The sequence below is a fragment of the Crinia signifera genome, chromosome 8, assembly GCF_055691185.1.
Source record: "Crinia signifera chromosome 8, ASM5569118v1, whole genome shotgun sequence".
Classification (NCBI taxonomy): Eukaryota; Metazoa; Chordata; class Amphibia; order Anura; family Myobatrachidae; genus Crinia; species Crinia signifera.
In genome coordinates, this window is record NC_139224.1 from 110875604 (window position 1) to 110896353 (window position 20750).

A 20750-nucleotide genomic window follows, 5' to 3' on the forward strand; every position below is an offset into this window, starting at 1 on the left:
ACCTGCTGAGGGACCTGCTGAGGGACTCTTAATTAAGATTATAGCCGAATTAAAAGGTCAATTCAGTCCGTCAGGTCAGGCAAAAAGCGAAAAAACTCCGGATGCTGGCCCAACAGCAGAGCGTAGCTAATCCCCGAGTAGGAAGGACAAGGGTAGGGTTAACAAAGGATCATTCAGCATCCAAACAAACAAACAAGACAGCACAGCGTGCTCAGGGCAGGAGGTGAGGCCTAATATATTTCTTATAGCTAGCAGAGCGCCACCTCCCTAAGGCCTTAATGTCCCCAATAGATCGCCCGGCCACAGCAGCAGATGTGGCCGCCCCAATGCAAAAGGAATGGGTACCAAACTCCCGAGGGGAGAGACCCATCCCTGCCAAACAGTGACGCAACATCCAGCGAAACTGATAAAGAGTCACCGGGGACTCATCATAATGCAAGAGCCAAGAGCCCTCGCGGGGCGGCCGCACTAATACATACTGCGAGGCAAGAGCCACCGGGCAAACCCCCTCCGGACTCACGGGCGCTTATGATACCCATCTACCCCTAGCCGCTTGATCTGTTTTGGACCGCCTAAGCCTTACCCATAGTGTCCCAGAATCTAAACGCACATCTGACAGCAAAAGGACTGCTTCCCTGGTCTTAGCCGGTGCCACAATTTCAGATACCCGGAAAGCCCCTTGGAATGCCAAAGACAAGGCCAGGCGAATAAAGAGGGTCTCGTATACTGAGTCAGCGCAGCTGGGGAAACACGGGACCAGCCCTTCATTGCTCTGGTAACTAAGAAACTTTTTGTGTAGTCAGGGTAGCCCTTAAGACTACAGAAAAAGGATATCCCTGCTAAATAGTGGGACGCCACTGCCCTGGACCTGCCAGAGCTGTACAAATGCCACAAGAAGAACGACAATCGCTTGTACCCCTGCCTACCTGCACGCATGGCCCCTACAGAGAACTCCTCCCACTCCGTCCAGGCCTGACGATATGTCCTAAGGGTAGCAGGCGCCAGGGAGGACTCGGCTAACCCCTCCACTGCAGCCCGATCACCTGCCAAACAGAAGAGGGGCAGGGAACCCCCACAGAGTCAGCATTGGGGGCTAGTTCCCGAAAGCGTTGCCACTGGAAGCGAGAAAGGGCATCAGCCACCTCTTTGTCGACACCAGGCACGTGTCGTGCCTTGAACATTATGTTGAAGCGCAAACATTGAAGAAACAGATGGCTCAACACGCGCAACACAACAAGCGACTTGGCCCTCTGGTTGTTAATGGCGTGAACCGCCCCTAAATTATCACACCAGAAAAGCAGACTCCTGTTTGCCAGGCGAGGCCCCCAGATATCCATGGAAACCATAATGGGGAACAACTCCAACAGCAGCAAGTCACGCGTCAGGCCCGACTCAAACCAACCAGGGGGCCAAGGAGCAACACACCAACTTCCAGCTAAAAAACAACCGAAACCAGTGGAACCTGCGGCATCACTGAACAACTGCAACTGAAGATTGTCCACTACCGGAGCCAACCAGATCCGCACACCGATGAAATGCTGGAGGAATGCAGCCCAGACCTCCAGGTCTCGCCTGATCTTGCTCAACAGGCGGACTAGGTGATGCGCTCTGGCCACCTCAGCAGTGGCACGTTCCAACTTCCTACAAAACAACCTGCCCATAGGGATAACTTTGCAGGCGAAATTCAGCTGCCCCAGCAAAGACTGAGCTTGACATAATGGGACTTTTCTGGCTTGGCGACACACTTCTATGGCCTCCCCAAGTTTTGTGACCTTATCCAGTGGCAGCGAGCAAAGCCCCTGCACTGAGTCAATCTGGATCCCCAGAAAGGAAAGGCACGTGACAGGGCCCTCCGTTTTCTCTTCCGCAATCTGAACCCCGAATTGATGGAAAAGAGAACGGATATTTTCTAGGATGGCCGCACAACGGGTGGACCCAGCCGGCCCCACACACAGAAAGTCGTCGAGGTAATGAGCGATCCCGTTCCCCCCTGACGACTGCTCCACACACCAATGCAAAAAGGTACTGAACCTTTCAAAAAAGGCACAGGATACTGAACACCCCATCGGCAAGCATTTGTCGATGAAATACTCCTCTCCTATGCAAAAGCTCATTAACCTGAAAGCATTGGGGTGCAATGGGAGCAGCCGAAACACGGACTCAACATCGATCTTAGCCATAAGGGCCCCTGCGCCGTACGACCTAACCATAGCCAGGGCGTCGTCAAATGACTGATAAGCCACTGAACAGCAGGCTTCTGGGATGGCGTCATTGACAGAGAAACCCGCAGGGTAAGACAGATGTTGAATTAGGCAAAATTTGCCAGGGACCTTCTTGGGCACAACTCCTACGGGGGAGATAACCAAGCCATCAACTGGGGGCTGATCGAAAGGGCCAGCCATACGCTCCAACTGTAACTCTTTGTCCACTTTATCCCTTAACACTTCAGGGAGTGAACGAGCAGACTGCAGGTTTCTGAAGGAGCCCCCTCTAACTACGCCCTGAACTGGCAACTGGAACCTGACTAAAACCCTGAAACAAAAACTCTGCAGTCGCCCTATCTGGGTATCGGTTAAGCCAGCCGCCCATCGCCTTGACCCTAACCGGGGTATGAGCCCTATCGAGGGTTCCCGGAGGGACCCGCCTTGGAGGAGGAACCTGCGCCCACCCCTCTACCAGGGCGGCCCCCCCGAAAGCAATTTGAGGCTGGGTGGTTCCCGGAACAATTGATGCAGACATGTTTAAACCTGCATTTCTGTCCCAGCTGGCAAGAGGAGTTGTTATAGGCATAACACTTCCCCTTTGCCTGTCCTGTTCCCGCAGGCCTGGCCCCAGGGGCAGGACGTTGCACCTGTGGGGTGCCCGGTGAAACCCTGGGAGCAGTGAAGGGGGGCGTGGCCGCGGCTGCCGCTGTAGCTACACCCTCAATTGCACTCAGATGGACCCTGACCACTTCCATCCACACCTCCACATCCTTACACCCTAGGTCCAATATGTGCAAGCAATCCTGCTTGCGTCGGAACTGCTCATCGTAAGTACGCCAAGCAGTGCCCCCATACTTGAGGTGCATGTCATGGACCATATGGATGTACCTTATGACTTTCATATGCTCCTCTGGCCTGTCCTCCAGGTAGCAGGCCGCGAAGACGCAGAAACCTGCCAGCCAATTATCGTAGGAGCGGTACGCCTCCGCCCCTATCCCCCCTTTACCCTTGGCCTCTTTAAACGCCTTTTTGGACTCCTCCGTAAGGCTAAACACATCCACAAAATCTCCTTTCTGAATTTTTACCCTACAGCTCTCTCTAAGGCCCCTCAACACTGCCGTGTAGTCACAGTGCACCACCCCGGGAAGGTTACTCCTCTTGCGTTCCCTACATGATAAGGCCACCTTCTTCCACCGTTTTGTCCCCTGCGCCAAGCGCCCAGCGGCCTTCTTAGCATACTTGGTGGCCCGCTTGCGGGCCTTCGCCGCGCTGCTGTGGTCAGACCCACCGGCAGAAGAAGAGGTGGATCGGGTACCCTGGGACCTGCCTGAAGACCCCCCAGAAGCAGACCCTTCCCCATCCTCATTAGAGGCCTCACCTGCCGACTCTAGCTGAGCAGCCCAAGTATCATCATCCGTGTCGGCATCGTCAGCCGTGTCGACCTCCTCATCGACAAAATCGTCGACATCGGGGAAGTCCTCCTCCATGGCCGTATCGTGCTCATCCGGGACATGGGCTGAGCGGCCTGAGGCCCGGCGTGAGGGACCCCGCCTACTGGCCCGCCGTGGGGTGGAATCAACGGTATTGGGGTTACGGGCAGACCTCCCCCATACTGCGTCCCCCATATCCTGGATGGCCCGCATGAACTGGGAGCAGCCCCGGGTGACACCCCTACTGGCCGAAGCAGGTGACCTCCCACTAGCGCCGTCACCCCTCGCGTCCCATGGCATTGCCTGCACCAAAGGAGCCAGAGCCCCAGCAACCGAGGACCAAGCAGCAGAGAGGGCCTCAGGGTCAAAGGCCATGTCGGCAGATCCCACCGCAAGGCCCCGACCAGTCCTCCAAACGTGTCGACCCCCGCGGGCGGAGCTACTGCCCCGAGCATGTCCAGAATGCCCAGGACCCCCCTCCGCAGCATCACCCCCGGCAAGCCGGGACCTATTGCCCAGCAAGGTGGGCATATATGGCCCCGGGGACCCCGGTGGGGAATCCCTCGCTATTCCCAGATACCGCCGTGCCCCCACACCTCCCCGTGCCCTAGCTGGCGTGCGCGCAAGCAATGCCCTCTGAGCCCCAGCAGCAGGCTGGGTGCTCTGAATGAGGCCCCTATCAGGCAGAGGAGACACGCTCCTCTGGGACCCCGCAGATTCACCCCTCCCGGGACCCCCCCGCCGACTCCTAGCAGGGGCCGGGGGAGCTGAGGCAGCATTAGGCCCCCGCCCACCCACGGATGCGTGCCGCGACGCGGCTCCACGCCGGCCACCAGCCGACCAGGAGGAGGCTGCAGCCGCACCCGCAGCCCGGGGGGGTTGGGGCTAGCAGACACAGCCCTCCTCACACGCCGACCTGCGGGAGGCGCGGACGCCGTTGCCGCGGGTGACCGCGCGGTAAGCGCGGCGGCGGGCAGCTGGGCAGCTGGGCATCCTCAGCAAAACGGGCAGGCAGCCTGGCAGAACGTCCACTCACCAAAATCTCAGCAGGAAAGAGAGGAAGACTCCTCCCTTTCCTGACCCCATACTCAGCTAGCTCTGCCATTCCCAAGCAACTTATTGGATCCCTGAGTCACATGCTCCCTAATGGTCACACACACAGCCTGGGATGTTAACCCATTCCATGCCTAGTGCTGGCATTACATTAATCGTTTGCAACAGAATTGCAGACATAAAGGGGGAAATTTACTAAAGGAAATTTGGGTACTTGTGTATTATAGCAGCGCCCCCGATGTGCATCGTGCGATGTTTTCATCGCGTCGCATCGCATGGCATGCATCGCATGCCATGCGATGCGACGCGATTTTTGCCCCCTATGCGATGAAAGATCGTATAAGCACCATAAAGGGTGCTTTTAAGCACCCTAATGGGTGCTTACAATGTGAAATGCACCCCCACGCCACCCCCCACTATAAACGTGAACCTGAAGCGTGGCGAGCGCAGCGAGCCTGCGAGGGGTGGTGGTACGCGTCCTCCGACCTTTTCATACCCCCACTATCCACGTCGGCGTGGAGTTGAGAATAGAAACTGAGCCCGAAGCGTGGCGAGCGGACGCGGATACCTTCACAGGTATCGGAGTCCCCTCGCGGGCTTCACAGGTATCCGCGTCCCCTCGCGGGACTCGCTGCGCTCGCCACGCTTAGGGCTCGGTGGCTCGCTGTGCTCGCCACACTTTCTATTCTCAACTCCACGCTGACGTGGATAGTGGGGGTATGAAAAGGTCAGAGGACGCGTACCGCCGACCCTCGCGGGCTCGCTGCGCTCGCCACGCTTCGGGTTCACATTTTTTAGTGGGGGGGGGGGGGAGTTGCGTGGGGGTGCATTTCACATTGTAAGCACCCATTAGGGTGCTTATACAATGTTTAATCGCATCGCATTGTATGGCATTGTAGGCCATGTACAATGTCATACAATTTAAAAATTGTATGACATTGTACAGTATCGCGCGATATCGCGTCGCATCGCATACCATCGTATGCCTTATGGTATGCGATGCGATGGGCGCCGCCAAATACACAAGTACCGAAATTTGTAAAAAATAGGTGTATTTGTATTTAGAAATACACTTATTTTTGACATTTACTATCCCGAAAATACGGCAATTCGTATTCGTATTGATGTGCTATCAATACGAATACGAATTGCTGTATTTTGGGTATAGTAAATGTCAAAAATAAGTGTATTTCTAAATACAAATACACCTTTTTTTTTACAAATTTCCTTTAGTAAATTTTCCCCAAAATGACATAAATACCTGAAATTCATATCGGGAAAGACAGTGGGGCTATTCTGAGGTGGGATCAAAGCAAAAGAAGCAAGTAACTTTGCATATGGAAAAAACAAATGCAAGGGTTGCAAATACAGTTATTATTTTTTTCATGCAGGATAAATACTTGTAGCCTCTGCATGTATCCAACAAATACATTGCAATATAGATTTAAGTTTGAGCAAACCCCACCCAAACCTTACTCTCCCTACACCCATTACACCTGCCCCACCTGCAGTGCAGCACAGTTTACTCCCCACTCAGAATAAAGCCAGTATCTCTGGGTTTCTTGGTAAAACATATGGTTAGTGGCAGGGGCGTAACTATAAGTTTGTGGGCCCCATAGCAAAATCTGGAAAGGGCCCCCCCCCCCCCCCCAATTTCACTATAATGCAAAAAAAAAAAGGAGGTCTATGAGCGTGAGTGAGAGTGTGGGCTCACAGGATGTGCAGTGTGTGGCCCACAAATGTAACTTGGTCAAATTTGTATGTAAAGAGGAATTACATTTTTTTTTTTTTTTTTTTTTAGCAGTGTCTTACAGTGTTAGCAGTAGGCAGTGGATTATAGGGGGGAAAGAGAGGGTGAAAAGTAGAGGAAAGTGAGAAGGGAGATGGTGACAAGTTGAGGGAGAAGCATACAGACCAATGAGTTGCAAAGGGTGATGGGGAGAGGCTGAGGGCTCTGTACAAGCGAATATAGGGGTAATGTGTCACATTTCCTTATAGTAATGGGGGAGTGAGAGAGACCTTCTCTGACCTGAAAGCAAGTGAGCCGTTTGTCTCCCTGAGCATGATTCCGGATGTGGTCAGGGCCGTCTTTTCATATGGGCTTAATGGGCACTTGCCCAGGGGCCCCAGGTGGATAAGGGCCCTTTTCTGATAGCTGAGGATCCCCTTTTTCCAGGGGTACCAGAATTTTGAAAATCGGCCCTGGGGAACTGGAGATATCCAACTTCAAAGCAGAAGTCCACATCCGACCTGTTAATTGCAATTCCCAGTCATATTTCTCGGGTTCTCTCTGATTTAGAGTTTTTCTGAGAGTATATTCCAAAAGCTGGGACTCTCCTCTTTCTGGCGACATGAGCGGCTTGTCTCGATCTTGCCCAGCACCAGAGATATCAGCCTTCCAGCAGGCGGTCCCTGCTCCAGCTCCAAACGTCTCGTGTACAGTTTTATATGTTTTTCAATGGATTGCTCTGGCTCCTGATCTCTGATCCCCAAGTTCCCAGCACCTTCTGAAAGTTGGGACTCTAGGTTTTTATACTATTGAAGGCTAAGAAATCTATTTCCAGATAATGGAGATATCTGCAGTCAAACAAGCTGCCCTTCCACCGGAAAATGACGAATATTAAGCCCACTGCATTATCCAACCCTCCCCTGCTTATAAAACACCCCCTACCTCCCTGGAAGTCATTTACAAGGGACCCTTAATTCAGCTCAGTGCCCCCTTCCACACGTTAGTGTTCTCCCTCCCACCACCTGTGCAGTAAAGGAGTAATTAGCAGAAGTTACTGCTCCAGGTCCTACATGTTAAATGGAAGATAGAGCACCCCCTGCTACCCATGGGACATCAAAGCTGCTGTTGATAGCACCTCCCAGCCCTAGGAGGGGAGAATGGGTAAGGACCCTAGTGCATTGCTTTACCCAGGGGCCCACACTGCTAATAAGGCGGCCCTGATGGTGCCCCCCCTGTCATTTTCTCCTGGATCCGCCCCTGTATAAATATATATATATATATATATATATATATATACACACACATACATATAGTACAGCGGCACTCACGAGGTTGTGTAGGGAGGGGCCCCGCTGGATTACCTTGCCCGGGGGCCCATAATGCTGTTAAGATGGTCCTGGATGTGGTGGCAGCCTCCGAAAAGATAGTCTCATGGTCCCAGCCCTAATGGCAACAACTTCGCCCAGCTGCTGCGCTCGAACAGGCTGCTGTCAACAGCGGGGGGTGACCGGAATGCTGTCAACCGCGGGGGTCTGTGTGTGTGTGTGGCTGCCGTTGTCTGTAAACAGCAGAGCTGTAAGCCTTACAGGGACAGAAAGCTGAAGCGTGCATGTCACGGCCGGGTCCCAGCGCAGCTGCTGTGTTTGAAGCCAAAGCGGACCAGACCAACAAATTGTCAGCAGCACGGCAGTGCATCAATAGTGCACTCACATTCTAATCTCCCGCCGCGTCCTCGCACATAGCAGTCCTGCACACTGCCTGCCCCGTGTAATCGTCACTGTCATATAGCACTGCTTAATGGCGGAAGCGGCGTCTCTATTGCGGACGCGACAGCTCTTTATATTCGCAGTCACGGTGTGCAGGGGAGTGCTTGCTTGCTGTCCATGGGGCCCGGGCCCCCCCAGCCGACGGGCCCCATAGCAGCTGCACCCCCTGCACCCACGGTAGTTCCGCCACTGGTTAGTGGACAAGAAGCATGAATGTCAATTATATATAATATTTCGAAGAGTAAATACATTTTGTTATAGTAGAAATAGTGGTTAGATAGTATTCACTATGCAGCTTTATCCATAGCATTCTATAACCATAGATGGCACAAGAGCACTGGATTGTAAATCCTTTCACTACAATGCAGAATAACAGAATGCACAAAATGTGTTTACGAGCTTCTAAGCCTTCAGCAATTTGGGAGGTTTATGGTTAAGCTCAAGTGCATTGAGGAAGGGCGTTGTTCTTGGACGTATTCCTTGTGGGAGGATAAATTGTTGTCTACTTTCCAAGAGGGGCCAAAGGACCTTATTCTGGTCCACACAATGGGCCTTATTCTAGTTCACTCTTTCTGACAAAATCCTTCTTAGATGGACAAAACCATGTGCACTGCAGGTGGGGCAGATGTAAAATGTGCAGAGAGAATTAGATTTGGGTGAGTTATTTTGTTTCCGTGCAGGGTAAATACTGGCTGCTTTATTTTACACTGTAATATAGATCTCACTTTGAAGTAAAAACCCACCCAAATCTATTTCTATCTGCACAAGTAACATCTGCCCCACCTGCAGTGCACATGGTTTTGTCCATCTAAGAAGGATTTTGTCAGAAAGAGTGAACTAGAATAAGGCCCAATATGTTATGTGAAATTTGCAGCGTTGAGTGTGGATTTAACACTCCCACAGCAGCCCCCCCCCCCCCCCCCCCTTCGTCCGGCGAATTAAAATTAACCCGCATGGCTGCGAGTGGATGTTTAGCATGTTGCAGCCTTGGGTGTGGAGGTCAAATCATTCAATGGTCACTGACCATTGTATGATTTGGAATGTACACGCAAAACGAACACACTCTGGTTTCTTAGCTTTGCGTGCTCCCTGTATGGGAAGAGAGTGGGCAGCTGACATCTGCTGATATCAGCTGCCAGCCCCCGGCACTCGCATCACTGCCTAATTTCCATGGGAAAGCCCAGCGTTTTCATGGGAATACCCATGAAACACTAGGCGTTCTCATAGGTGCAGCCCCCCGCTGCTGCCCCACAACCCCTGCCTGCACTGTTAGGTGCCAACGGGACAGCAAACTAGCAGTTTGCATTGCCCTCTTGCACCCAGCATATGCACGTGGGCAGAAATGCACATGCACAGAATGAAAACACGTGGGAGAGTGAATGAACCGCAATAAGAACCAATACTGTATGTGGATGAGACAAGGTGAAGACTGATTGCAACAGAAATATACAACAAGTGATATTTGTTCCTGAAATTTTCAGATAGTGAGTGTGGGCTATGTTGGCAAGCGATTATTCTGAATTCCAGGGAAGGATATATTTGAAAAGAACAAGCAGAAAAGCAAATAGTAATGTGTTTTTTTTTATGAAAATGTTTAATTTGAAGCACCAAACTGTGTATATGAGATTTCCCTAAGGAGGAAATTTGACTCAATTAGATAAATAAGTAGTGTGCCACCATTATTTTGGCAGTATTTGGCTGTTATATACAGGTTTAGATATGCTATCTGTCAAATTCCAAAATACATTGATGTATCAAAAAATCTGCAGAAATTATGCACAAAAGAAGTGTTCCCACAAAACTATTTTTTTTTTAGGTAGGTTGAAATATAAACCCTAGTGTTTGCATGTGTGTGTGTATACATATGGCAAGCATGGCCGTGGCAAACAATTTTGGCACCCTAGGCTTATTACTCTCCTTAGGAGTAGAGATGTGAAAAGCACTGCAGAAAACGTGCACTATATAAATAACTGGTGATAAAAAAATAGTATATATATAAAACTATAATAATATAGATAAGATTTATCTGACAATAAATTCAACTAAATTCAAACCTAGTGTATTGCATCAGCCAGGCTATGGTTTGTCATTTAATCTTTGGTATTACTGCAGTATTTACCAACTATCTCTGCCAATGTTACAGCTAATTATTTGGTTTTTTTTGTTCCCAACTTTTTGTGTGTGTTATGGGTGTTAGCCATTTGACTGCCTGTGATATAGACAATACAATCTAATTGTGTTGGCAGCTCATTAGAAGATGTATTGGAATCCATATAGATTTGAATTTGACAAGTATCAAGTATTCCTAAAGGGAGTAATAATCTTTCCCTGGTTTAGAGCTTTACTCACTAAAGTTTGCAGTTCCCACAAATAGCTAAGGTGAAATAATCTGTTCTTCTATTTGGACTACATAAGCAGTACAGGTGATTTCATTTGTTACACATGGGAAAGTAGCAGTGGGCATCATTCATGGTGGGACAGGACATTGCCCGGCCCATACCTGGATGTGAGGGAGTAGTAATCTGCTGCTCTGGTTCTACTCCTGTAAGCAAACATGGGGACCTGCAAATGTGAAGGTTCACTATGCTCTGCTATTACATTCATGTTACTACAGTTCGTGTTGGGTAACATCAGGGACAGTGTTAGGGTGTTCAGCAGCCACCAGCAAATGATACATTTGTCCCAAAGGCAACAAAGGGACAGTGTGTGCCAAAGGGGTGTTGTCTCACAAAGAAGTAGTGGGAACTAGGCGTGCCAGGAGGGGCGGGCATGCTTGCGGGTGGCGTGCAGCGTTTGGTAGACTTGCAAAACTGCGAATTTTGCAGCTTTGCGAGTCAAGCAAAATAAGTGCCAATGTCCAAAGTAGTAGTGCTGCAAATAATGCCAACAGTACCAGTGCCCCTTACACATAACGCCCACACTAGAAGTGCCCCTTACACTAATGCCACAGTATTAATGCTGCACATATGGCCTACAGTAATTCAGCATGGATCTAGTCTGAGAAGTTGCAACTGACTGTGAGTAGATAGGGGTCGTGCAGACAGAAATAGTAGGTGTTAAAAACTTACAATGCTATAAAAAAATACCCGTTAAATCCCTAGATTTCCTATTTTGTAAGTCAAACTGTTAAAAGTTTAATGCCATAGTGAGGGATTTGCCAATAATAGATTATTAGAACCACAAACTTTGAAAGAAGCACGCAAAATCTGCTATAAAATACTGTGGCTCTTCAATTAGCCCTAACAAACTGGCACTTATTGGGATTTTTCCTTGTGTGCCTCAGCCATGCAAAGCAGAATCTCCATTAAGCAGACTGATCCTTATACCATGTGTTATCGCCAGAAAACTGGTAATTTACTGCATGCTGAAAATTGGCTATAATTAGATAGCACGATAGTACCATAGAGCATATCTGCATATGCCCAAGCCTGTCACTGTGTTATTGGAGAAGCACAATTCTGTATATCTGTACAGTACTTAACCCAGGAAACAATGATACATCAAATGGGATGAAATGAATGGCAAATGCTGTAAAAAACACTGTTTTCGCCCTATAGAAGCCTATGGGTTTCTCTTCCACAACTTTACGGAGAGGGTTCCGATCGATGACTCCCAGCAGTCCCTGCAGCTGCTTGTGCCATAAACCCCAGAAGGCCAGTGACCCGCAGTCATCACAAATGACAGCTTTCATCAGGAGAGCTGTCATATGTGGTACTAATTTGCATATGTTAGTACATATGACATTAGTAACAATGTGGTAAGTAGCGACATGTACCGCAAATTCCGCACATAATCTTATTGACTGCTGTTTATTTTTTACCAATTGTATCCTGTTATCTTAAATAAAACCTACTCTGATTGGGAGCCAACGTTGGAGTACTGTCCTCCTTGCCCACATCTGTTATACATATTTTTAAGCATCTGTACAAGTACTATATTAATATTGTTTTACTATTTATCTCACAAAATTTTGCAATATTTCTTCTTTTTTTACATTAAGGCATTTGATCATTTTCAGCCTCAGACTCATGTAGACCTTAAAACAAGCCTAAACCAAGTAAACTGCAGTTAGGACCAATTGGAAGGGAGGAGGGATCAGAAAGAGCCATTGGACAAACTTTGTGCCTCCTTGTGGAGAATTATCTTGCAGCAGCCACTAGTAGGCAGCACTGATACTGTCAGATGATAGGGGACCGTGCCAGACAAGGGGTTAATATACATTGCGAGAATAGAAAATAGGATTCAGAACTCTTAGATAATAATATATATATAAATATACGTGTGTGTAGTCCACTTTACACTATACCTCTTCCCTCCCTTCACCCCTGTACTTCTCTACAGCTTATATATCGTGTGTTAGGGCTGTGCTGCCCAAGTCGCATGACCTAGTATTGGGATGCTCCAGCAATCAGCTTCATAATTGATCCCAATGGTCACACCCCCTTGACATCTTAAAGGAAGAACTTTTTTTGGCCTCTTTTTTCCATATTCTCTTTCAGCATCTCCCCCTTTTTTTCCCTTCATACCTGTTCCCCTATACTAGCTCTCCATCTCCGTTCTTTTCCCCATTATCTGTTCTTCCTGTCTCGCTGTCCTATTTCATGTGCATTGTCACGATCCGAGCTGTCAGACAGACTTTCTTACCGGCTAAATGCCTCCGCAGGTTCAGCTTGCGGTCCAGACGTCATCTCTGCCGGCCTCCTGTCTCCCAGTGACAGTCCCCAGTGCACGGCAATCCACCTGTCCGCCGCCATTGCTCCCAGTATCCAGCATGGTGTGCACAAACACACTTTCCCGCCATAGCAGACATGGGGGCTGCCATGTTCTTCCCAGTCACATGTCTGTGCTGTCCAATCCTGTTGGTTCTGATCTCCCTGTCATACTTCCTCGGCCAATCCTGGCCACTCAGTGGGGATAAGTATGCTGGGAGCTCTCAGAACCATTGCTAGTGCTTCAGTTGTCTCCAGTGTATGGTCAGCTGTCCTTGTCTCCGTGCAAGTGTATTTCTCTGCTGGTGTTGTTTTCCATGCTGCAGTGTGTTCCAGGTTGTTCCATCTCCTGTGAAGTCCAGGTTATTCCACCGCCTGTGATCCTGCCTCTCAGCCCAGCGACCAAGCCTAGCTCCGGGACTCTGGTCCTTCCGATGCTCCAGCATCATCCACCATCGATGTTTCATCGCTAGTCCGATATTCCGGATCTCCTGCTTCCGTCCGTCATTCCGGACCCACAGTCATCTCCCGTCCGTCATTCCGGACCCACAGTCATCTTCCATATCCGATACCTGAATCCGATGTTCCCACATCATCATCGATAGTCCGATATTCCGGATCTCCAAGCCAAGCTTCCGTCCGTCATTCCGGACCCACAGTCAAGCTCAAGTCTTCCGTCCGTCACTCCGGACCCACAGTCTCCACATCCGATGTTCCACCATCGATCCCACATATCATCACATCTGTAAAGTATTGCAATCTGCATAAACTGTCATTTCTCCTGCATACTTTACTGTCTGTTAATATTACAACCATCTGCAAATAAACTCCGGTTGTATTTTACCTCTGACTGCTTATTGGCTCTGGGTGCACTGTCACGCACTCCATGCGCAAGGGTCCTCTCCAACCTTCCCGGTTCAGGTACCGGTCCAGGTCCCCACCAGAGGTCTCAGTCTCGTCGACTAAGCCCCCTGGTGTGACATGCATGCATTGTCTCAGCTGCCTTTCTTCCAGTCTATTTGGAATCTGCTTTAGGCTCCTCCTACTCAATGACTGACAGAATTGCAAGTACAGAATGCGGCTCTTATGTAATCTAGTATACACTTGCAACTCTTCTTACCAACTAGATATTTTACAGTATGTATACATGGTAATGGGCTTATCTATCAATTGAATTAGAAATAAGAAAGCATTTGTATGGATTATGCATGGCTGATGCATTCGTCTTTCAATGGACTGATCTATTTTAACCTTTTGTGTTTGTCCTAAGCATTTTTTTTGGGTTTGGGAAATGTGCCAGATTCTGTAAAGTATAAAAGCAAGTAATTTCGTGTCTGGACAAATCATGTTGTAAAGGGAACAAATAAATGTATATTGTTTCTCTGCAGTGTAAATACGCTTTGCTTTTGCACGTAGCCCACAGATGTTAAGGTGCATACATACTGGGTGTTTTTGCTCATGAGCAATGCTATGAAAATCGCTGGTCAATATTTGGTCAGTGAATCCTTTCCACAGTAGGAGACTATGGAAAGTGGTTCACTTGCCCTGTAATACTGGCTAACAGTCGGCAATGGCCGGTGGTGGTCAGCGATGATGTGGATGCGCGCATCAGCGCTTATCGACCACCCATACACACCTGGAGATTTTGAGCTCAAAGTAGCTAATTGAGTTAAAATCTTTATTTTTATATTTAGCTTTATTTTTACATTACAATTTAGATTTCAGTTTTAATACACCCCACCCAAATGTACATTTCTCTGCATATGTTACATCTACCCCACATGCAGGGCAAAATAGTTTTGCCCATTTGTGTGCTTTTTTGCTTTGTAAACAAATCTCTATTATGTCCCCATGTAACTAACATTGCCTATAGTCTTGTATCAGTTCAGCTCTTCTGTCATTGCATTAAATCCATCATGTTAATATGGATGTCAGTATACCAACATCGAAATCCGACTGCCAGTGCCCCAACAGGGGGGCGAGCGCAAAGAAGCCCCTTGCGGGCTCAGTGGCTCGCTTCTCTTGCCACAGGTTTTATTCTCCCTCTATGGGGTCGAGGGCCCCCCACAAGGGAGAATAGCCCCTGTCAGTTGGGATCCCCCTGTTGGAGCACCGGCAAGTCGAGATTTTGATGTCGGTATACTGGCTGTCAGGATCCTGATTGTCGGGCAGTTATCAAGCACCCGTTATTATTTAATTCTAATTTTCCAATTGTGTCCTAATTCTGCCAATGTTAAGTTACTGTTATCTAACTAGTATAGTCCAATAAGTATTTGGGGATTTATATTGATCCTATGACTCACCAAAATAAATGGATTATGATGTTCTCACTTTTAGCAATTTTCCATTCTGGAACCATGGTGAAGAAAGTCGCAGTGATTGGTGCCGGCTGCAGTGGCTTAACTGCCATTAAATGCTGCCTAGATGAAGGTCTGGAGCCCACCTGCTTTGAAAGGAGTGATGACATTGGAGGACTCTGGAGATTTAAGGTATACAGTAAATATTTATTAGTTAATGGTTATTGGTATATCAGGTCTGAATCAGGCCCATGGTGCACGTTCATCTACCTAGAGGCCTCCACAGGGTTTAATCTGTCACCTTCTGTATGTACCCAACGTTAATACTGAATGTAGGTTAGGCTAAAGAAAAAGATTTGTTGCATCACATGGTAGTTACGGGTTAAGTTGGTGAATCATAGGACATTACATGGACATACCCTGGTGTCTTAGAGGAAGCAACAAATAAGATACAGTACAGAGAAGTGTTACACCAAACAAGGGGCCTGATTCTGTGCCTCTCAATGAGCAGCGGCTGTTCACTGCTAAGCGACTGGCTTAACGCCATCCAGCCGAATGCCAAACCCCACCCCCCTCTGTTAACGAATCCCCTCGGTACCTTGTGAGGTGATATGTTCGCTAACATATTCCTTCGTATGTGGCCGCTAGCAGGAGACATCATTAGAAGGTGGCCGACCATAGAGTGATTTATCCTGCCTTCAGAAATAAAAATCAGTCTGAACTGACATTTATTTCCTCCGCAAATTGCCGAAGATGGTGCGGGTGCTGACATCAAGTGACATCAGCCTCCCGCCCCCCGGCAGGCATCGGCCCACCCATGTTCCCTGAGTCTGCCCCCGCTACCAAGGGTTTGCACATGCGCAAACTCCATCCATTTCGTCCGGGGCCGAATTCGGATTGGTTCGAGCGATCCTGAATCGGCCCCTCGGTGTAAAAAGCATGTGGCACCATGGCAGTGAATGATACCACTTGTATGCACTGTGTACTTGTTCTGACATTTTACTATTTTAGGTCACTTGCTTCTGTTCAGATACACACATAGAGTTAGATGTCAGTGTTGTGTATGATATAAACAGTTCATCACCGCATCCAAGGCTAAAGTTACATACATCTTGATTATTGCAGGAAGCCCCAGAAGATGGCAGAGCCAGTATTTACCAATCTGTGATCATCAATACATCCAAGGAGATGATGTGTTACAGCGATTACCCCATTCCTGATGACCTCCCGAATTATATGCATAATGCCAAACTGCTACAGTATTTCCGCCAATATGCTGAACATTTTCACCTCAGGAAATTTATCCAAGTAAAGGTAATAACCATGGAGCTATTTCAGATGTACAGATGTAGCGACACCCATTCAGCCTACCTATGGCAGTTATACCGCCCACCCGCCATGGCGGCCCACGGCACAAAGCGTCGCAATACATTTTAACAGCTTGGCGATTGGTGGTGGCATTGCTGGACGAGTGCAATACCAGTGATCATCCACAAGATGTCACTTTTTCAACTCTTCACAGCGCATGCGTGAAATGTGTGCTGCAGCGTGTGCAGGAAGTGACTACAGTATTAAAAATCTCTGTAGCACAGGAAATACTTTGCTACTACTGACTGTCCAGTAAGCTACAGTACTGTAGATAGACATTAAGAAATACAATTACTGTACATTGAAGTGCGTATCATTACACTATTTTATAAGTTGCTACGGGCACAGACAGTAATGCGTCTCATTGGTTTGGTCAAAAGGTGCTAGAATGAATCTGAGTGGAAGCTTTGGCCGCTTTTATCAGGTGTGTAGGCTAGTGGATAAGCGCACCGCTCTAGATGTTGTACATTAAAGTACAGTATGCCTGAGTTTGAGTAATAAAGGGAACTTATTTTTTTTAAACAAATTTACAGTAGGTCAGTTACTGTATATTTAACACACAAAAAATCCTGCCTCCCTATAAAGCTTTCCGTGCGTCTGCATGGGCACAGACGCTAGTGCGTCTGCAAGGATCTGATAGCAGTACAGATTTGTTCTCAAAATGGGCAAAACCATGTGCACTGCAGGTGGGGCAGATGTGACATGTGCACAGAGAGTTAAATTTGTGTGGGGTGTCTTGAAACTGAAATCTAAATTGCAGTGTAAAAATAATGCAGCCAGTATTTACCCTGCACAGAAACAAAATAACTCACACAAATCTAACTCTCGCTGTTACATCTGCCCCACCTGCAGTGCACATGGTTTTGCCCATTTTGAGAACAAATTTGTACTGCGATCAGATCTGAATAAGGGCTGTAGTGTAATACTTATATGTTTAATCAATATAAAATTAATTTTCGATATAAAAATAACCAAAGCGTGGCCTTAAACACAAGGCATGAGAGGAGTGGGATGTAAACCCGGGTGTAATTTCTGTGTAAGTGCCCAATAAGTCCAAGTTACACCCTTAGTGATTGTTTCAGACCTGTTCGCAAGGCTGCGTATGTTCACCGCCGGCTTACCGAATGCCCCCACCCCGGCAGCTGAATCCCCTCGCTAACAGGCGACGGGATGTGTACGCAAATACATCCTCTTGCTTGCGGCATAACACTGAACATGGAATGATTTCTGCAGCCTTCAGTCTGAACAGTAAGTCAATACATCGTACATGCAAAAACCCTGAACATCAGGGAAGGGGATGAATTTGGACCCGAACGAATGGGTTTGAATCGGCCCTTTAATATCAGTCCGTCATAGCCTGGCTACTACAGATATGAAGTGCGCCAATGTTCCCACTCAATGGGGAGGTTTCATTTAGCTGTATCCTGTCCTGTAAAATTGTTTCCATTATATTGTTCATATTTTGATATGTGGCAAAAGATTTGGTTACTTAGGAATTGTATAGCAGCTTCATACAGTAGAAGACTAACATTCACATTTGCTACAATAATTTTATATTCCTTCTATGCATCTACAAACTCAGCTTAGTTGCCTAATATAGATTTTTGTGGCTGATTTATACATAAGTTATATCAAATGCAATTGGGAGCTGATTGGCTGGAGCACCATTTATCATATGCAATTGGGAGCTGATTGGCTGGAGCACCATTTATCATATGCAATTGGGAGCTGATTGGCTGGAGCACCATTTATCATATGCAATTAGGAGCTGATTGGCTGGAGCACCATTTATCGTATGCAATTGGGAGCTGATTGGCTGGAGCACCATTTATCATATTCAATAGGGAGCTGATTGGCTGGAGCACCATTTAGCATATGCAATAGGGAGCTGATTGTCTAGAGCACCATTTATCATACGCAACAATATTAATACAAGTTACAGTTGATAAAACTCACTGATAAATGTGAATGCGAGTTGGTTTGTTGGTTTTGTCGCCCTTACCTGTAACTTATTGGTATGTGTCACTGAAGTTTTGTTTTTTTAGATCAAACTATGGGGATAGATCATCAATACCGATAAATCAACTGATTTGAAATAACTCTCTTCCTATTTTCTTTACATGAAGACCGCTGTTGTAAGCGTTAAGAAATGTCCAGATTTTCTCACCACTGGTCAGTGGGATGTGGTCACGGAGACTGAAGGAAAACAGCAGTCACATGTCTTTGATGCTGTACTGGTCTGTTCTGGTCACCACTCAACTGCATTTCTACCACTTCATACTTTCCCAGGTATTGCTCTACATTGTTTAGTCACATATTATGCATGAGTAATATTAGATCAAAGTGCAGTCCTCATATGTACAGTATGCTACCTGCTGCTAACCCACCTAAAGCGGAATAAATGAATCAGAGACACACAGGAGTGAATGTCTAACAACTATTCTCTGTGATCCCTTGTGCTGTTGTTATACATTCAGCAGGTCAACAGAGAGGAAGTGAGGATGTCGGCATTGGACCGAATGTCCCCAGTTTATGTTAGGCTGCAGTTATCAGATTAAGTCAATGTTGGCCTGCCTTCTGTCGATAGTCACAATGTTGACATTCTGGCATTATAGACATTGGCAATGTTGACATTATAATGATATTTGACAAGTTGTCATGCTGTTTACAGTATATCACCATTCTGAATTTTGACTTTTAGACCATACTGACATTTAAGTTGACATACTGAATGTTTTACCATACATTCCTGAAAGCCAGTGTGTACATTTTCAGTTTATACTTTATAATACAAATGATCTCAATAGAGCACTTCCTCTTAATCATTTATTTTCTGCTAAGGAAAATACATAACTAAATTGCAGGTTGATGCGGTGTTGCACGAACACTGTTTTGCAGAAAGGTTTTAGTATCTTTAGTCCTGCACGTTATCTGTAACCAAGCATAGCTGTACTGCACCCTGCTCTGTAATGCTGCTTTCACACCGCAAAACTTGCTTAGACCAGGTATTTAAAACATTTTTAAAAGCGGGTCAGAGCAAGTTTAACCCCTTTCACATTGCATGTAAATACCTGGTCTAAAGCAGCTGAGACATCCCGGAGATGGGCAGTGACCTCTTGGAGGTATAGAGAGAGGGGATCAGGCACCAGAGCCCTCACCTAAGCTGGCTTCACATTGCAAATACCGTTTCTGAGCTGTTCAGACTGCAGGGAAAACGGCTCTGAAACGTGTAGGATCCTGCTTTTAACACGTTTCAAAATACCGGTATTTTGTAACCGGTAAATTGATTGTGGAGCTTTCATATTGCAGCTGGTACCGTTTTAAAGCAGTTAAAAATCGGCAATATGCGGTGTTAAAACTGCAATGTGAATCGGGCTCTAGACTGCCAGCAGGAGCTCCCGCACTGCAGGCATACATCTGACCCATCTGTTCTGAATCTTAGGCAAATTTAGAATGGCGGGGACACGTATTTAAATCGCTCTGTGGTCTACACACACAGCGCTTTACATGCGTTTTCAGGCATTTTCTGAGTGATTTAGTAAAATCGTTCAGAAAATGCCTGAATGTCGCCCTGTGTTTGGGGCCCATAAGCCTTTATGTCTCTGGAAATTTCCACTGACTGATAGCAAATTTGCAAACTGTCCAGGTGAAGACTCCGCAGAAGCCCTGGGGTGGCAGGAATTCCCCTGGGTGAAAACAAGATGCAGTTTAATAAAATATTTAAAAACCTGTGTTTGTGTTTTTATTTTAATATTTCCTTTACAGGGGGGGGGGGGGGGGGGGGGGGCTATAGGTCCCTACCAGCCTGGGCTGACTAGTTAGGGTGGGTATTGCTTTGGCCACGGGACCACGTCAAGTGTGTGCCCTGGCTATGGCATTATACCCCCTGCTAGTAGAGCTTGGTGGTGGTCCCCAAAATACGGGGGACCCCCTATTCATTTTGTCCCCCGTATTTTGGAAACCAGGGCCAGCTCAAGAGTCTGGTTCTGGTCCCCAAAATATGGGGGACCCCCACTCACCTTGTCCTCCATATTTTGGGAACCGGGACCACTCAAAGAGCACACCATAATTTTTTTATATATATATATTTTTCTATTCCACTGGCCACCAATGTTTCTTTGGTTAGGGGAGGGGGGGGACACACTATGCCATCAATTTTTATTTATTAAAGCAATGTATTTATTTATAAGTTTA

At 47.3% G+C, this 20750-nt stretch overlaps 1 protein-coding gene across 2 annotated transcripts in view; it reads left to right on the forward strand.

The window, feature by feature from the left end:
- The window catches only part of LOC146026368 (flavin-containing monooxygenase 5-like), a 55026-nt gene that overhangs the window by 14093 nt on the left and 20183 nt on the right, over positions 1-20750 (forward strand). For both annotated transcript variants that reach the window (XM_083156983.1, XM_083156982.1), the window contains exons 2-4: positions 15229-15380; positions 16314-16502; positions 18683-18845. In XM_083156983.1, the coding sequence (XP_083013109.1) occupies positions 15249-15380; positions 16314-16502; positions 18683-18845 (484 nt within the window). In that variant the 5' untranslated portion in view covers positions 15229-15248. The remainder of the gene's footprint in view (positions 1-15228; positions 15381-16313; positions 16503-18682; positions 18846-20750) is intronic.